The following is a 14,753-nucleotide window of genomic DNA, read 5'->3' as shown; positions in this document are numbered from 1 at the left end:
GCATTTAATTCCCTCATCCAAGTCATTAATATATATTGTAAACAACTGGGGTCCCAGCACTGAGCCTTGCGGTACCCCACTAGTCACCGCCTGCCATTCTGAAAAGGTCCCGTTTATTCCCACTCTTTGCTTCCTGTCTGCTAACCAATTCTCCACCCACACCAATACCTTACCCCCAATACCGTGTGCTTTAAGTTTGCACACTAATCTCCTATGTGGGACCTTGTCAAAAGCCTTTTGAAAATCCAAATATACCACATCCACTGGTTCTCCCCTATCCACTCTACTAGTTACATCCTCAAAAAATTCTATGAGATTCGTCAGACATGATTTTCCTTTCACAAATCCATGCTGACTTTGTCCGATCATTTCACCGCTTTCCAAATGTGCTGTTATCACATCCTTGATAACTGACTCCAGCAGTTTCCCCACCACCGACGTTAGGCTAACCGGCCTATAATTCCCCGGTTTCTCTCTCCCTCCTTTTTTAAAAAGTGGGGTTACATTAGCCACCCTCCAATCCTCAGGAACTAGTCCAGAATCTAACGAGTTTTGAAAAATTATCACTAATGCATCCACTATTTCTTGGGCCACTTCCTTAAGCACTCTGGGATGCAGACCATCTGGCCCTGGGGATTTATCTGCCTTCAATCCCTTCAATTTACCTAACACCACTTCCCTACTAACATGTATTTCGCTCAGTTCCTCCATCTCACTGGACCCTCTGTCCCTTACTATTTCTGGAAGATTATTTATGTCCTCCTTAGTGAAGACAGAACCAAAGTAATTATTCAATTGGTCTGCCATGTCCTTGCTCCCCATAATAAATTCACCTGTTTCTGTTTGCAGGGGACCTACATTTGTCTTTATCAGTCTTTTCCTTTTTACATATCTATAAAAGCTTTTACAGTCCGTTTTTATGTTCTCTGCCAGTTTTCTCTCATAATCTTTTTTCCCCTTCCTAATTAAGCCCTTTGTCCTCCTCTGCTGAACTCTGAATTTCTCCCAGTCCTCAGGTGAGCCACTTTCTCTGGCTAATTTGTATGCTACTTCTTTGGAATTGATACTATCCCTAATTTCTCTTGTCAGCCACGGGTGCACTACCTTCCTTGATTTATTCTTTTGCCAAACTGGGATGAACAATTGTTGTAGTTCATCCATGCAACCTTTAAATGCCTGCCATTGCATATCCACCGTCAATCCTTGAAGTGTCATTTGCCAGTCTATCTTAGCTAATTCATGTCTCATACCTTCAAAGTTACCCCTCTTTAAGTTCAGAACCTTTGTTTCTGAATTAACTACGTCACTCTCCATGTTAATGAAGAATTCCACCATATTATGGTCACTCTTACCCAAGGGGCCTCTCACAACAAGATCGCTAATTAACCCTTCCTCATTGCTCAAAACCCAGTCCAGAATAGCCTGCTCTCTAGTCGGTTCCTCGACATGTTGGTTCAAAAAACCATCCCGCATACATTCCAAGAAATCCTCTTCCTCAGCACCTTTACCAATTTGGTTCACCCAGTCTACATGTAGATTGAAGTCACCCATTATAACTGCTGTTCCTTTATTGCACACATTTCTAATTTCCTGTTTAATACCATCTCCGACCTCACTACTACTGTTAGGTGGCCTGTACACAACTCCCACCAGCGTCTTCTGCCCCTTAGTGTTACGCAGCTCTACCCATATCGATTCCACATCTTCCCGGCTTATGTCCTTCCTTTCTATTGCGTTAATCTCTTTTTTAACCAGCAACGCCACCCCACCTCCCCTTCCTTCGTGTCTATCCCTCCTGAATATTGAATATCCCTGAACGTTGAGCTCCCATCCCTGGTCACCCTGGAGCCATGTCTCTGTGATCCCAACTATATCATAATCATTAATAACAATCTGCACTTTCAATTCATCCACCTTATTACGAATGCTCCTTGCATTGACACATAAAGCCTTCAGGCGCTCTTTTACAACTCTCTTAGCCCTTTTTAACGCTTGCCCTGGATTTGTCGGCCTGCCACTTTTACTTTTCCCCTTTGTACTTTTTGCTTCTACGCTCACTTTACACCCCTCTGTCTCTCTGCACTGGTTCCCATCCCTCTGTTGTGAACTAACCTCCTCACACCTAGCCGCTTTAATTTGATTCCCACCCCCCAACCATTCTAGTTTAAAGTCACCTCAGTAGCCCCCGCTAATCTCCCTGCCAGGATATTGGTCCCCCTAGGATTTAAGTGTAACCCGTCCTTTTTGTACAGGTCACACCTGCGCTAAAAGAGGTCCCAATGATCCAAAAACTTGAATCCCTGCCCCCTGCTCCAATCCCTCAGCCACGCATTTATCCTCCACCTCATCGCATTCCTACTCTCACTGTCGCGTGGCACAGGCAGTAATCCCGAGATTACTACCTTTGCGGTCCTTTTTCTCAACTCCCTTCCTAGCTCCCTATATTCTTCTTTCAGGACCTCATCCCTTTTCCTACCTATGTCATTGCTACCTATATGTACCAGGACCTCTGGCTCTTCACCCTCCCACTTCAGGATATCTTGGACACGATCAGAAATATCCCGGACCCTGGCACCAGGGAGGCAAACTACCATCCGAGTCTCTGGACTGCGTCCACAGAATCGCCTATCTGACCCCCTTACTATCGAAAGGTCATTGGGTGCAGTCTACCATCTCTGTAGCACTTGTATGTATCCAGAAGAGGGCAGGTAAAATCATTGAGGAGATTACTCATCCACCAAACTGCCTTTTCCAAAAGCTCTCTTCTCGAAAGCACTATAAGGCTATTAAAACAAAAACCTCACACTATTTTAAATGTTTCTGCAGACCGGTAGCTAATCTGATCAACTATTCTAGTTAGCCTCCCAACTCCCTCAATCTATTACCATGATCACTGCACTGTAAATACTTTAAACAACTTTTTATAATGTTGTTTACATTGTAAATACATTCTGGTATTTATGTATTTGTGCACATTTTATTTTATGTCCATCCTTTAACCTCTGACTTTACTTGTTTTTATATAATCCTTTATTCTTTATAATTAATGAATGTTGTTGCTTTTTGTTGCATGTCATACTTTGACCAACACATCACAGCAAATTCCTAATGCATGTAAATGTATATGGTGAATAAAATTGATACTTAATCCTCGATCTTTGGATTATTCTGTTGATAAACCTTGGCAGGTCTCATAGAATTTTGTATGTTTCAGTGAGATCATCTAAACTCAAGATGTACATCTTTCCTTGGTGGGGACACCTACCTCTTAAAATATTCCAGGTGTTGTCTCAGCAGGCACCACAGAATTGGAACAAGACATCTCTAATCTTGTAATCAAATCTTCTTGCAATAAATGTCAACAAACCACTTCCTTTCCTAAGTAATGCATACAAAATGTTGAAGGAAGTCAGTAGGTTATGCAGCATCAATGGAGAGGAACTAAGAGTTGACGTTTTGGGCCGGGCCCCTTCATGAAGACCGGAGAGGAAGAGAGAAGAAGCCAGAATGAGAAGGCAGGAGCAGGAGTAGGAGTAACATTCTATCATTCTTGTAAAAGGTTATCCAGTGATCCCGGAACACCAGCACCATTCAATTCTTTTGCATTTCAAAAATACCCAGTCTTTCTATTCTTCTATGACAACTTTAGTTAAAAATAATGACCCCTGGGGGAGCTACTTTACATACTCTTGGTGGGTCTTACCTTAATGCTCATAGCACTTTTCTCTTCTAATAGACTTTAGATCATGCATGTCATCTTCTCCTTTTGGGAATGGAACTAATGAAGACCTCAACACTGGAGCTGGCAGAAGATGATGAATGTGGAGTGAATGATCTCCAGTTATCTTTCAGTCCATACCCTGTAAACCCCCTGACCCTGATCAGTCAAGGACTGTGTGGTTGCTGCCCAGGCATCAGCCTCCCCACGTTTAACTGAGTCACTCACTGGTGTTCTCCATTAAAGGAATAACCCCTTTAGAGAACATCATACTGAACTCAAATGATGGCACTACTTTTCAAAGTCAAGAAAAACAATAGGACAAACTTATTAAATGAAAATGATGAAAAATGTTTCATGTAGCATTTATTTCCCTAATTAATCAACAACCTGGTTCAACAAAATGTCAATTTTAAGAGGCCCATGACACCATGTAAAAACATTTTGCATGTGTTGCAAGTACTTTATAAACTGCTCAGGTCCAAGTACATCCAATCCACAGTGGCTTCACCTTTACTGTCCCTCTCCCCACTGCTGGCATCTCACCTGTCTACCCCATCACTATGGAGAGATGGTGAGTAGAGATGCAGGAGTTTCCCAGAGAAAGTGCTTATTCATTGTCAAAGGAGGTATTGAAAGTGCAATAGAGTAAAAGAAAGGATGGGTAAGGATAAGAGAGAGCCCTGACAGTGAAGCATCCAACCTTATAGTTAACTGTGGCTGTCTTACTGTGTGTGCCCAGTCAAACTCCCATGGTGCAGCTGTGCATCACTTTGGTGTACCACAACCTCTGGCATCTCCCCTCCTGGACTGCTGCAGCAAACAAGCCTGAGGCATGAGACTGAAGGTGCTTGCTGCAAAACTGAAAGGAAAGAATTTGTAGTGTTTTGGGGAGTGAGAGCAGCTGGATTGTTCTTGGTATGGGCTCAATGGGCCAAGAGGCTTCCTTTCACCCTGTGGCCATACCGTTTTTACAAACGTCGTTGGAAACATCTGCAAGGTCTGGATAAAGCTATTCCATGGCCCAGGTTTAATTCACAGACTTGCTATTGTCAGCCCCATAGACAACAGCAAATCCACTTCAACTGCTGACTGACAGCACTCTTTGGATATATAACTACTCAGAACAGACCAACCTGATTTAGAAGTGGGACAACTCACTAAATTTCAAAAGCAGCATGAGGAAAATTCTCCCAAAACTTGCTGCAAGTGACAACAGCTGTGAGGCAGAAAACTTTTATCATGGAATTGGAAACTAAAAGGCCAAACAAGATCAGAAGACAGTAACAAACCCAATGGCCCACATTAATTCTATGATCTAGAAAGATCAATGATTAATTTGTGCCCACACCCTTATTAGTTTTGGCTCTGTAGTTCTATTTAGTACATTGAAACAGTTTCTGTTCAAAGACGACTCAAAATTAGGCCACTAATGGAGATGACTGGCGCCTGAGTGTGAGGAAATAGTCAACATCAGCACATAATTCTATAAATGCAGTTGCAGTTTATAAATCAGAGGAGTCCAAGTGTCTTGTTTAAATGTGCAGATCTCTGTGGACATGCGAGGCAAATTGGAAAATGCTGAAGTTTGCTTGATACAATAAATTCCAGCCAAAAGGCAACCTGCTAATCCTCAAAGTATGCTAGGGTACATTTAACTATTACTTAAGTACAGAGTATGGAATACGTCTGGTTTAAAGAAACACTACCCCATGAAGCCCTTGCTGTGACTGTCAAAATGTGATGACTGCTTTGTGCACTTAGTCAACTTTATTTGCGTGGAGGGATGTTCTTATTCTGCCCTCTGGAAGAAGGTTCTCTTTACATGGGCAAGCAGGACAATCTCAGGAGATCTGAGAGGTGCAGTGTTAGGAAAGATCAAATAAGCTTGTATGACATTAAGAGGGGCTTTATTAGAATTAATTAGAGTGATGGAGGGAAGTGGGGTAGCTGGAGGATATGGAGCATAAACAAGACTTGTACCATTTTGAACCTCTGGAATATTTCTACCTAAATAATAAAAATGGCGTTGAATATCAACAGGCAACAGGGCTTGGTTGAATCCACATCTTCCACCTGTCTCTCGCCTCTGAAGTTTCTCTGGTTGCCGTGCTGCTTACTCGAACCAGTGGTCTCCCATGCAGTCGCGATTCCATTCCCGGCCACACAGCCAGCACCACTGAAACTGGCATGGGGCCCTGGGACAGCTCATGTGCATACAGCCTCCTGTCACAAGGAAACACATTGTCAGGCTTGTGGGTCAAGTACAATGGTAATATTAACTAGGTGATATTAAAGTCAACAGATGGGCGGGGGGAGGCAGCATATTTTCATTCCCAGTAAGGACTGTACAGTTTTTGGATGCAAAGCAAAGCATAAAGGTGGAAAGGTTTCAGTCTCCTGAGAGTCCCAGGGTGGAAGAAATAGTACAAACAGTGTTAGACTCCTAGGTGGGACACTTCCACAAGAGGGACAAGGAAGCAGATAACAGCCAAAGATAACCACTCTTCGGAAGCTTCCCTGAGGAACACTGCCACAAGAAAGTAGCATCCACCATCAAGGACCTCCATCATCCAGGCCATGCTCTTTTGCTGCTACCACCATTGGGCAGAAGGTACAGGAGCTTTAGGTCCCACACCACCAGGTTCAGGAACAGTTATTACCCTTCAACCATCAGGCTCAACAACCACTGTGGATCACTTCACTCACCTCAACTCTGAATGGATTTCACAACCTACAGACTCACTTTCAATGACTCTATAACTCATAGTCTCAGTCTTATTTATTTACTATTTGCACGATTTGTCCTCTTTTGCACATTGATTCTTTGTCAGTCTTTGTTTATGTAGTTTGTCATAAATTCTATTTTAATTTTTTACTTCCTGAGAATGCCTGCAAGAAAATGAATTTCAGGGTAGTATATGGTGACATACACTTAATTTGATAATAAATTTACTTTGATTTTGAATTTGAGGATCTCCTCAAAGTGATACTTTGAAATTGCATTTATGTGCTTTTCTTTGATCACCATTGGCCACTGTGAAAATTTTCACAGGTAGACTGGGAAAATCAGGTTGGTACTGGACCCCAAGAAAGGGAGTTTGTGGATTGCCTCAGAGATGGATTCTTAGAGCAGCTTGTATTAGAGCCTACCAGGGAGAAGGCAATTCTGGATTTAGTGTTGTGTAGTGAGCCAGATTTGATAAGGGAACTTGAGGTAAAGGAGCCATTAGGAGGTAGCGACCATAATATGATAAGTTTTAATCTACAATTTGAGAGGGAGAAGGGAAGATCGTAAGTGTCAGTATTACAGTTGAACAAAGTGGACTATGGACATATGAGGGAGGAGCTGGCAAAAGTTGACTGGAAAGATACCCTAGCAGGGATGACAGTGGAACAACAATGGCAGGTATTTCTGGGAATAATACAGAAGGTACAGGATCAGTTCATTCCAAAGAGGAAGAAAGGTTCTAAGGGGAGTAAGGGACGACCGTGGATGACAAGGGAAGTCAAGGACAGTATAAAAATAAAAGAGAGGAAGTATAATATAGCAAGGATGAGTGGGAAGCCAGAGGATTAGGAGACTTTTAAGGAGCAACAGGAGATAACTAAAAAGGCAATACAGGGGGAAAAGATGAGGTCGGAAGGTAAACTAGCCAAGAATATAAAGGTGGATAGTAAAAGCTTCTTTAGGTATGTGAAGGGGGAAACATTAGTTAAGACCAAAGTTGGGCCCTTGAAGACAGAAACAGGTGAAATTATGATGGGGAACAAGGAAACGGCAGATGAGCTGAACAGGTACTTTGGATCTGTCTTCAGTAGGGAAGATACAAACAATCTCACAGATGTAATAGTGGCCAGAGGACCTAGGGTACAGAGGAACTGAAGGAAATTCGCATCAGGCACAAAATGGTGTTGGGTAAACTGATGGGACTGAAGGTTGATAAATCCCCAGGGCCTGATGGTCTGCATCCCAGGGTACGTAAGGAGGTGGCTGTAGAAATCGTGATCGCATTGGTAATCATTTTCCAATGTTCTATAGATTCAGGATCAGTTCCTGCGGATTGGAGGGTAGCTGATGTTATCCCACTTTTTAAGAAAGGAGGGAGAGAGAAAACGGGCAATTATAGACCAGTTAGTCTGACATCAGTGGTGGGGAAGATGCTGGAATCAATTATAAAAGATGTAATAGCGGCATATTTGGATAGCAGTGGCAGGATAGGTCCAAGTCAGCATGGATTTACGAAGGGGAAATCATGCTTGACTAATCTTCTGGAATTTTTTGAGAATGTAACTATGAAAATGGACATGGGAAAGCCAGTGGATGTAGTGTACCTCGACTTTCAGAAAGCCTTTGATAAGGTCCCACATAGGAGGTTAGTGTGCAAAATTAGAGCAAATGGTATTGGGGGTAGGGTACTGACAGGGATAGAAAATTGGTTGGCAGACAGGAAACAAAGAGTAGGGATTAATAGGTCCTTTTCAGAATGGCAGGCAGTGACCAGTGGGGTATCGCAAGGCTCGGTGCTGGGACCGCAGCTATTTACAATATATATTAATGATTTAGATGAAGAGATTAAAAGTAACATTAGCAAATTTGCAGATGACACAAAGTTGGGTGGCAGTGTGAAACGTGAGGAGGATGTTATGAGAATGTAGGGTGACTTGGACAGGTTGGGTGAGTGGGCAGATCCATGGCAGATGCAGTTTAATGTGGATAAATGGGAGGTTAGGCACTTTGGTGGCAAGAACAGGAAGACAGATTACTATCTGAATGGTGTCAAGTTAGGAAAAGGGAAAGTACAATGAGATCTAGATGTCCTTGTTCATCAGTCACTGAAAGTAAGCATGCAAGTACAGCAGGCAGTGAAGAAACTAATGGCACGTTGGCCTTCATAACAAGGGGAATTGAGTATAGGAGCAAAGAGGTCCTTCTGCAGTTGTACAGGGTCCTGGTGAGGCCACACCTGGAATATTGTGTACAGTTTTGGTCTCCAAATTTGAGGAAGGACACTCGAGCTATTGAGGGAGTGCAGTGTAGGTTCACAAGGTTAATTCCCGGGATGGCGGGACTGTCATATGTTGAAAGGTTGGAGCGACTAGGGTTGTATACACTGGAATTTAGAAGGATGAGAGGGGATCTGATTGAAACATATAAGATTATTAAGGGATTGGACACGCTAGAGGCAGGAAACATGTTCCCAATGTTGGGGGAGTCCAGAATCAGAGGCCACAGTTTAAGAAAAACAGTAGACAATGTAGAACAGAGTTGAGGAAAAACTTTTTCACACAGAAGGTTGTGGTTCTGTGGAATGCTCTGCCTCAGAAGGCAGTGGAGGCCACTTCTCTGGATTCTTTCAAAAAAGCGTTAGATAGAGCTCCTAAAGATAGCGGAGCGAAGGGATATGGGGATAAGGCAGGAAAAGGGTACTGATTGTGGATGATCAGCCATGATCACAGTGAATGGTGATGCTGGCTCTTAGGGCTGAATGGCCTACTCCTGCACCTATTGTCTATTGTCTATTGGCCACCATACTTTTACTCTCACCTCTCCTCAGGGCATTCAGTAGGTTCTAAGTTGTGCTGAGGTTTGGAACAAATTGGTATCTGGGAAACAAGACAGAGCAGTGTCATTTGAAGGTACCACTGATGGGTCTTCCATTCAAAGACGAGGGAGGTTGCTCGGACAGTTGATTTCATTTGTCCTGTTTGTTATGGAGATACCACAGCTACTTTCCGCATTGTGATGCAAATCGTCCTGTACAGAGACATCTTGGCCAGGGGAGAAGTTGAGGAAACAGCATACGAAATGCTGGGGGAACTCAGTACGACAGGCCGCATCTACTGGGGGGAATAAAGAGTCAAAGTTTCAGGCCGAGATCCTTCATCAGGACAAGAAATGAATGTGGAAGAAAGCAGAATAAGATGGTGGTGGTGGTGATGGATGAAGTCAGAAGGTGATAGGTGGAAGGTAAAGGGCTGAAGGAGAAGGAATCTGATAGAGAGGAGAGTGGGCCATGGGAGAAAGGAAAGGAGGAGGGTCACCAGAGGGCGGTGATGGCAGGTGAGGAGAAGAGGAGTGAGCAGGGAATGAGAATGGGGAATTGAAAAAGAGAGAAAGGGGAGGGTGGAAAAATGACCAGAAGTTAGAGAAATCAATGTTCATGCTGTCAGGTTGGAAACTACCCATAGATACTGCCTGACTTGTTGAGTTCCTCCAGCATTTTGTGTGTTGCTGTGGTTTCCCAGCATCTGCTGAATCTCTTGTGTTTATAAATTGATGAAGTCTTTGCCGGGCGAACTTGCATGAGTCCAATCTTACCTTGGGTTATTGCCACTGAATGCTACAGCCACCTCTGAGAGCATCAACAGACAATATCATTGTGTCTCTCACACTGGCAGGGTATGGCAGACTTGCTTTGGTCAAGGGCATAGTGAATTAATTGAGCATGTATAACAAAATGGCAACCTGTCATCTATTTTTCCTATAAATACTAAAAATTACTAAAATTAGTCTCACACTTGTTATGGTTGGCGTTGAACTCTCGGACCCTGGATGACTTTTTAGATTGCATAGCATCTACATACAAGGTCATCTGCTGTGAAATATTTAAGTTAACAACTGTTTCCATTATTTTGTAGCAGCTACCAATTTGAGATTTTATAAGTGAATAGGTCTGACCTATCCCACATCCGACCAGACTGATATTGCGACTAAATGGGTTAGATAATTCGGAAAGATCGCATACACCATTATTCAATCCCTAATCTACGGAGAATTAGCTGGACAACACTGGAAATGATTTAACAACCTGATGGAGTAGATGGAGATGCTAACTCCAAATCATTACTTTAAAACAACCACAATGCCATTGGTTGATTACAGAAAGCACCACCTCACACAACAGATTGTCATGGTCCTGACTGAACAGCGGCAGGCATCCAAGTTTTGGCATTCCAATTCCCCGGAGTTTGGTTAGCTGCTGCAGTCCCTTTAAGACTCAGGCTGCCAATTACTGCCTGCCACATTCCTTCATGGATAGTCTATAATTAAAGGCCTCGTGCTGAGCACTTTGTGCTCAACCGTAGGAGTTCCATTTCTAGTTCTTCTGTTTGTGATTTCACCTTCAGATGTTGTTTGTGTTGTCTTGTTTATTTTGAGTCTGAGTTAATTCTAAGCCTTACTCCGCACCTGGGTTCACCACCATCCATACAGTAGCTCTCTTGTTACCCAGACAGTGGAAATTAAGAACTCTTTCCTCCTGAGGCTTGCTGAGTGAAAACGTTGACAGGGAGATTACTGGATTCTTGATTGGCGTGCTTTGGTCATGTATCCCATATCGTACATGACCAAGGCAGGGAGATATAATTAAAACACAGAAACATCTGAAGGATGGAATAGCCTCGAGGGAATGAATAGTTTCACCCTGTCCCTGTGTCCTTTGCAGAGAGCGAAGAAGCAGCACACCAGTAGCGTGCCTTCCAAATAAATGAGGGAGTGAACAAGTCTGCTAAAGGATATCACTCCCTTCAAATGCACCATTTTTCCCAAGTCGGGTGAAGCTGAGATATGGAAGAAGAGGTTAGTGCAGAGTTTCCATGGTTATTTCCAACCTCCCGCTATAACTGGCAGAGATTCTTTATACAGAGAGTGGTGGGTGCGTGACAGATACATTAGGGACATATAAGAAACTCTTAGATAGAGAAATAGACAATAGAAAGATGGGGGGGGTGCTACGTAGGACAGAAGGGTTAGATTGATCTCAGAGTAGATTAAAAGGTCAGCACAACATAATGAACTGAAGGGCCTGTATTGGGCAGTAAAGTTCCACGTTTGAGATCCCAGGGGAGCATCATGAACTGGCAGTCACACTGGTAAATCACAGAAATGGCATTCATCCATTCTATTCAATAACCCACCTCAATACCAATCCCAGACAGGTTCCCCTTTATATTGCAAGTTCATCAGTTTTATTCGAGTTTATAATGATAAATTTCACGTCAGTTTCTCACTGTTAAGGACCAGCAGCAGGGGAACTGTAAAAAGTCTAGACTGTTTGTTAACAGGTTGGCTTGTTAATTTGTACCCTGGATTGTCAGTAATTATCAATAGTTTATTGATTCATTTTTGCAGTATTTCCCCCCATGACAATATCTGAAGATCTTTTATTCCTGTAAAAGGTATTTAGTGTTAATCATTGTTCAAGATCACACTATTATCGAGTCTGCTCAATATTACAGCTGGTACAGACCATTCTTCTCCACTGGTACTTGACATTTGGGACAAGGTTTAGTTGTTTCCTTGATGGTTTGCCTTGAAGCGTCTTCCCAGCGAGCTCGCTGGGCAGCTTGCTCATTGACGACATAATCCTACAGACAAGAGAACAAATGAATCATTATACCACCACACTCAATCCTCAAATTTATTCACAAATTAGGAAAGAACATGGCACTGATTTTCTTTCTTCTCCTTTCCTGAAGGCATCGACTACTTGCACGGTCTAAAGTTCCATAGAATCTGTCACCCTCTGGTACTCTGCGAAAGGCCTATTATTCATTCATGAGCTCAAACAGTACATTATTTGACTGTTGACCATCTTTACCAATTGATAAAATAAATCCTCTTTGTGATTTGGGCTTCATACCAAAATCTAGACGGCATTTATTGCCTTTAAGAAAGTGATGGTGAAACTCCTGAGTAAGTGGCAATGAAAGACCAGTGGTACCAGACAGGACAATGTATGAGTTGGAGGGAACGTGGAGGGTACATGCCTTATACCTTGTCAGTGATGGAAGTAACAGGTTATGTTCCTGTTTTGAAGTAGCCATTGTGACTCAGTGACACGATGAGTAGAGAGTAGAATAAATTAAACTCCATTATAAAGACGAGAAAGTCTGCAGCTACTGGAAATGCGAAGCAACACACACAAAATTCTGGAGGAACTCAGCAAGTCAGGCAGCATCTGTGGGAATCAGTAAATAGCCGATGTTTCGGGCCGAGACCCTTCATCGGGACTGGAAGGGAAGAAGGAAGACACCAGAATAAAAAGGTGGGTGGGGGGAGGGGAAGCAAGATAGCTAGAAGGAGCTAGGTGAAGTCAGGTGGGTAGGATAGGTAAAAGGCTGGAGAAGAAGGAATGTGATAGGAGAGGAGAGTGGACCATAGGAGAAAAGGAAGGAAGAGGTGATCCAGGGAGAAGTGATAGGCAGGTGAGAAGAGGTAAAGGGCCAGAGAGGGAAAAAGAAGAGGGGAGGGGGAAGGAAAAGAAAAAAAAATACCAGGAGGAGAAAGTTGATGTTCATGCCATAACTCTATTATGTCCACGCATATGCACGTTCAGAACTAATACTCTGTGAAGTGCTTTAGGGTATTTTACTACATTAAAGAAACCATATAAATGCAAGTTGCTGTTGTTATTGCGACCAGGATAGGAGTTTGGCGAGTTCTCCCTGTAGCACTGTTCCCTCTATGCTGCACCAGTGCACAGCCGCGCAGTAACTGAAATGCTCCCACGCACATAGCCTTTGTTTCCGCACAGCTGGAATTTTCTTACTCAACTACTGTTACAAACTACAATGAAAACATTGCCTCAAAAATATCATAATGTGGCTGCAATTTCAAATTTGTCATTTCTGAAAAAGTTAAGACTGGTTCAATTAAGGCATTCACTGACATGTTGAACTATGTACTTGGAAATGAAGAATTTGAAGAGCCGTCAAGTCTTGTTGACATCGTTGGAACATTTCAACCTTCTGTTGCTGACTGTGAATGTGGATCCAGTCTTATGATTTTAATCAACTATAAGTCCAGATACAGATGAGAAAGATGGAACAGATGGAACATTTGGATGTTCTAATGAGGGTTAAGATGTATCTTTCATCTGGATGCACAATTAATCTGGACAGTGTTTACAGACAGTGGATTTGTAATAAAGACAGAGAAGAAAAAGTTCATGAGACGTACAAGATTTTCTTTTTTGTCCTGTATTTCATTATACCCTTCAATTAATAAATTAAATATTGGAAAATCCATGCTCATGCACTTTGGTAGAAGAAATAAATCTGCAGACTATTTTCCAAATGGGGAGGAAATCCAAGACTTGAGATGCAAAGGGAATTGGGAGTCCTTGTGTAGAACACCCTAAAGGTTAACTTGCAGGTTGAGTCGGTGGTAAGGAAGCCAAATGCAATGTTAGCAATCATTTCAAGAGGTCTAGAATATAAGAGCAGGGATGTGATGTTGAGGTTTTATAAGGCACTGGTGAGGCCTCCCCTTGAGCATTGTGAAAAGTTTTGGGCACCTTAATCTAAAAGGTGCTGGCATTGCAGAGGGTTCACAGGATGACTCTGGGAATGAAAGGGTTATCATATGAAGAACGTTTGATGGCTCTGGGTTTGTATTTGCTGGAATTTAGAAGGATGAGGGGATCTCAATGAAACCTTTTGAATGTTGAAGGCCTAAACAGAGTAGATGTGAAAAAGATGTTTCCCGTGGTGGGGGAGTCTAGGACAAGAGGGCACAGCCTCAGGATAGAGGGGTGTCCATTTAAAACAGATGCAGAGAATCCTCTTTAGCCAGAGGGTGGTGGATTTGTGGAATTTATTATCACAGGCAACTGTGGAGGCCAGGTCGTTGGATGTATTTAAGGCGGAGATTGATAGATTTTTGATTGGACACAGCATCAAAGGTTACAGGGAGAAGGCCTGAGAGTGGGGCTGAGGAGAGGGAAAAAGGATCAGCCATGATATAATGGCAGAGCAGACTCGATGGGTCAAATGGCCTAATTCTGCTCCTGTGTCTTATGGTCTAAAATCAAAAGTATGTGATTTTTCATTTTTCATCTCGATATTCATAGTATGCATATTACCAAAGGAGACATTTAAAGTGCCACAGACTTTTCAGGCTATGTAAAAGTTTCCTTCTCAGAGCAATAATTGGTCTGCGCAGCTGTACAAGAAAAGAGGGAACGTCACCCTGCAGCGAGAGCGAAGCTTCGTACTGTGATTAGTAAACTCACTCGGCAGCTGGCGCACT

At 42.7% G+C, this 14,753-nt stretch overlaps 1 protein-coding gene across 2 annotated transcripts in view; it reads right to left on the bottom strand.

The window, feature by feature from the left end:
- Positions 1-4,079: 4,079 nt before the first annotated feature.
- Positions 4,080-14,753, bottom strand: part of prkn (parkin RBR E3 ubiquitin protein ligase) — a 1,192,578-nt gene continuing 1,181,904 nt past the window's right edge. For both annotated transcript variants that reach the window (XM_063056415.1, XM_063056416.1), the window contains exons 12-13: positions 11,971-12,088; positions 4,080-5,944 (exon numbers count right to left, since the gene is read on the bottom strand). In XM_063056415.1, the coding sequence (XP_062912485.1) occupies positions 5,927-5,944; positions 11,971-12,088 (136 nt within the window). In that variant the 3' untranslated portion in view covers positions 4,080-5,926. The remainder of the gene's footprint in view (positions 5,945-11,970; positions 12,089-14,753) is intronic.

The sequence above is a fragment of the Mobula hypostoma genome, chromosome 8 (genome assembly GCF_963921235.1).
Source record: "Mobula hypostoma chromosome 8, sMobHyp1.1, whole genome shotgun sequence".
In the NCBI taxonomy this organism is placed as follows: domain Eukaryota; kingdom Metazoa; phylum Chordata; class Chondrichthyes; order Myliobatiformes; family Myliobatidae; genus Mobula; species Mobula hypostoma.
Note: the sequence above shows the minus strand (reverse complement) of the source record. Positions and strands in the feature narration are given on the sequence as shown.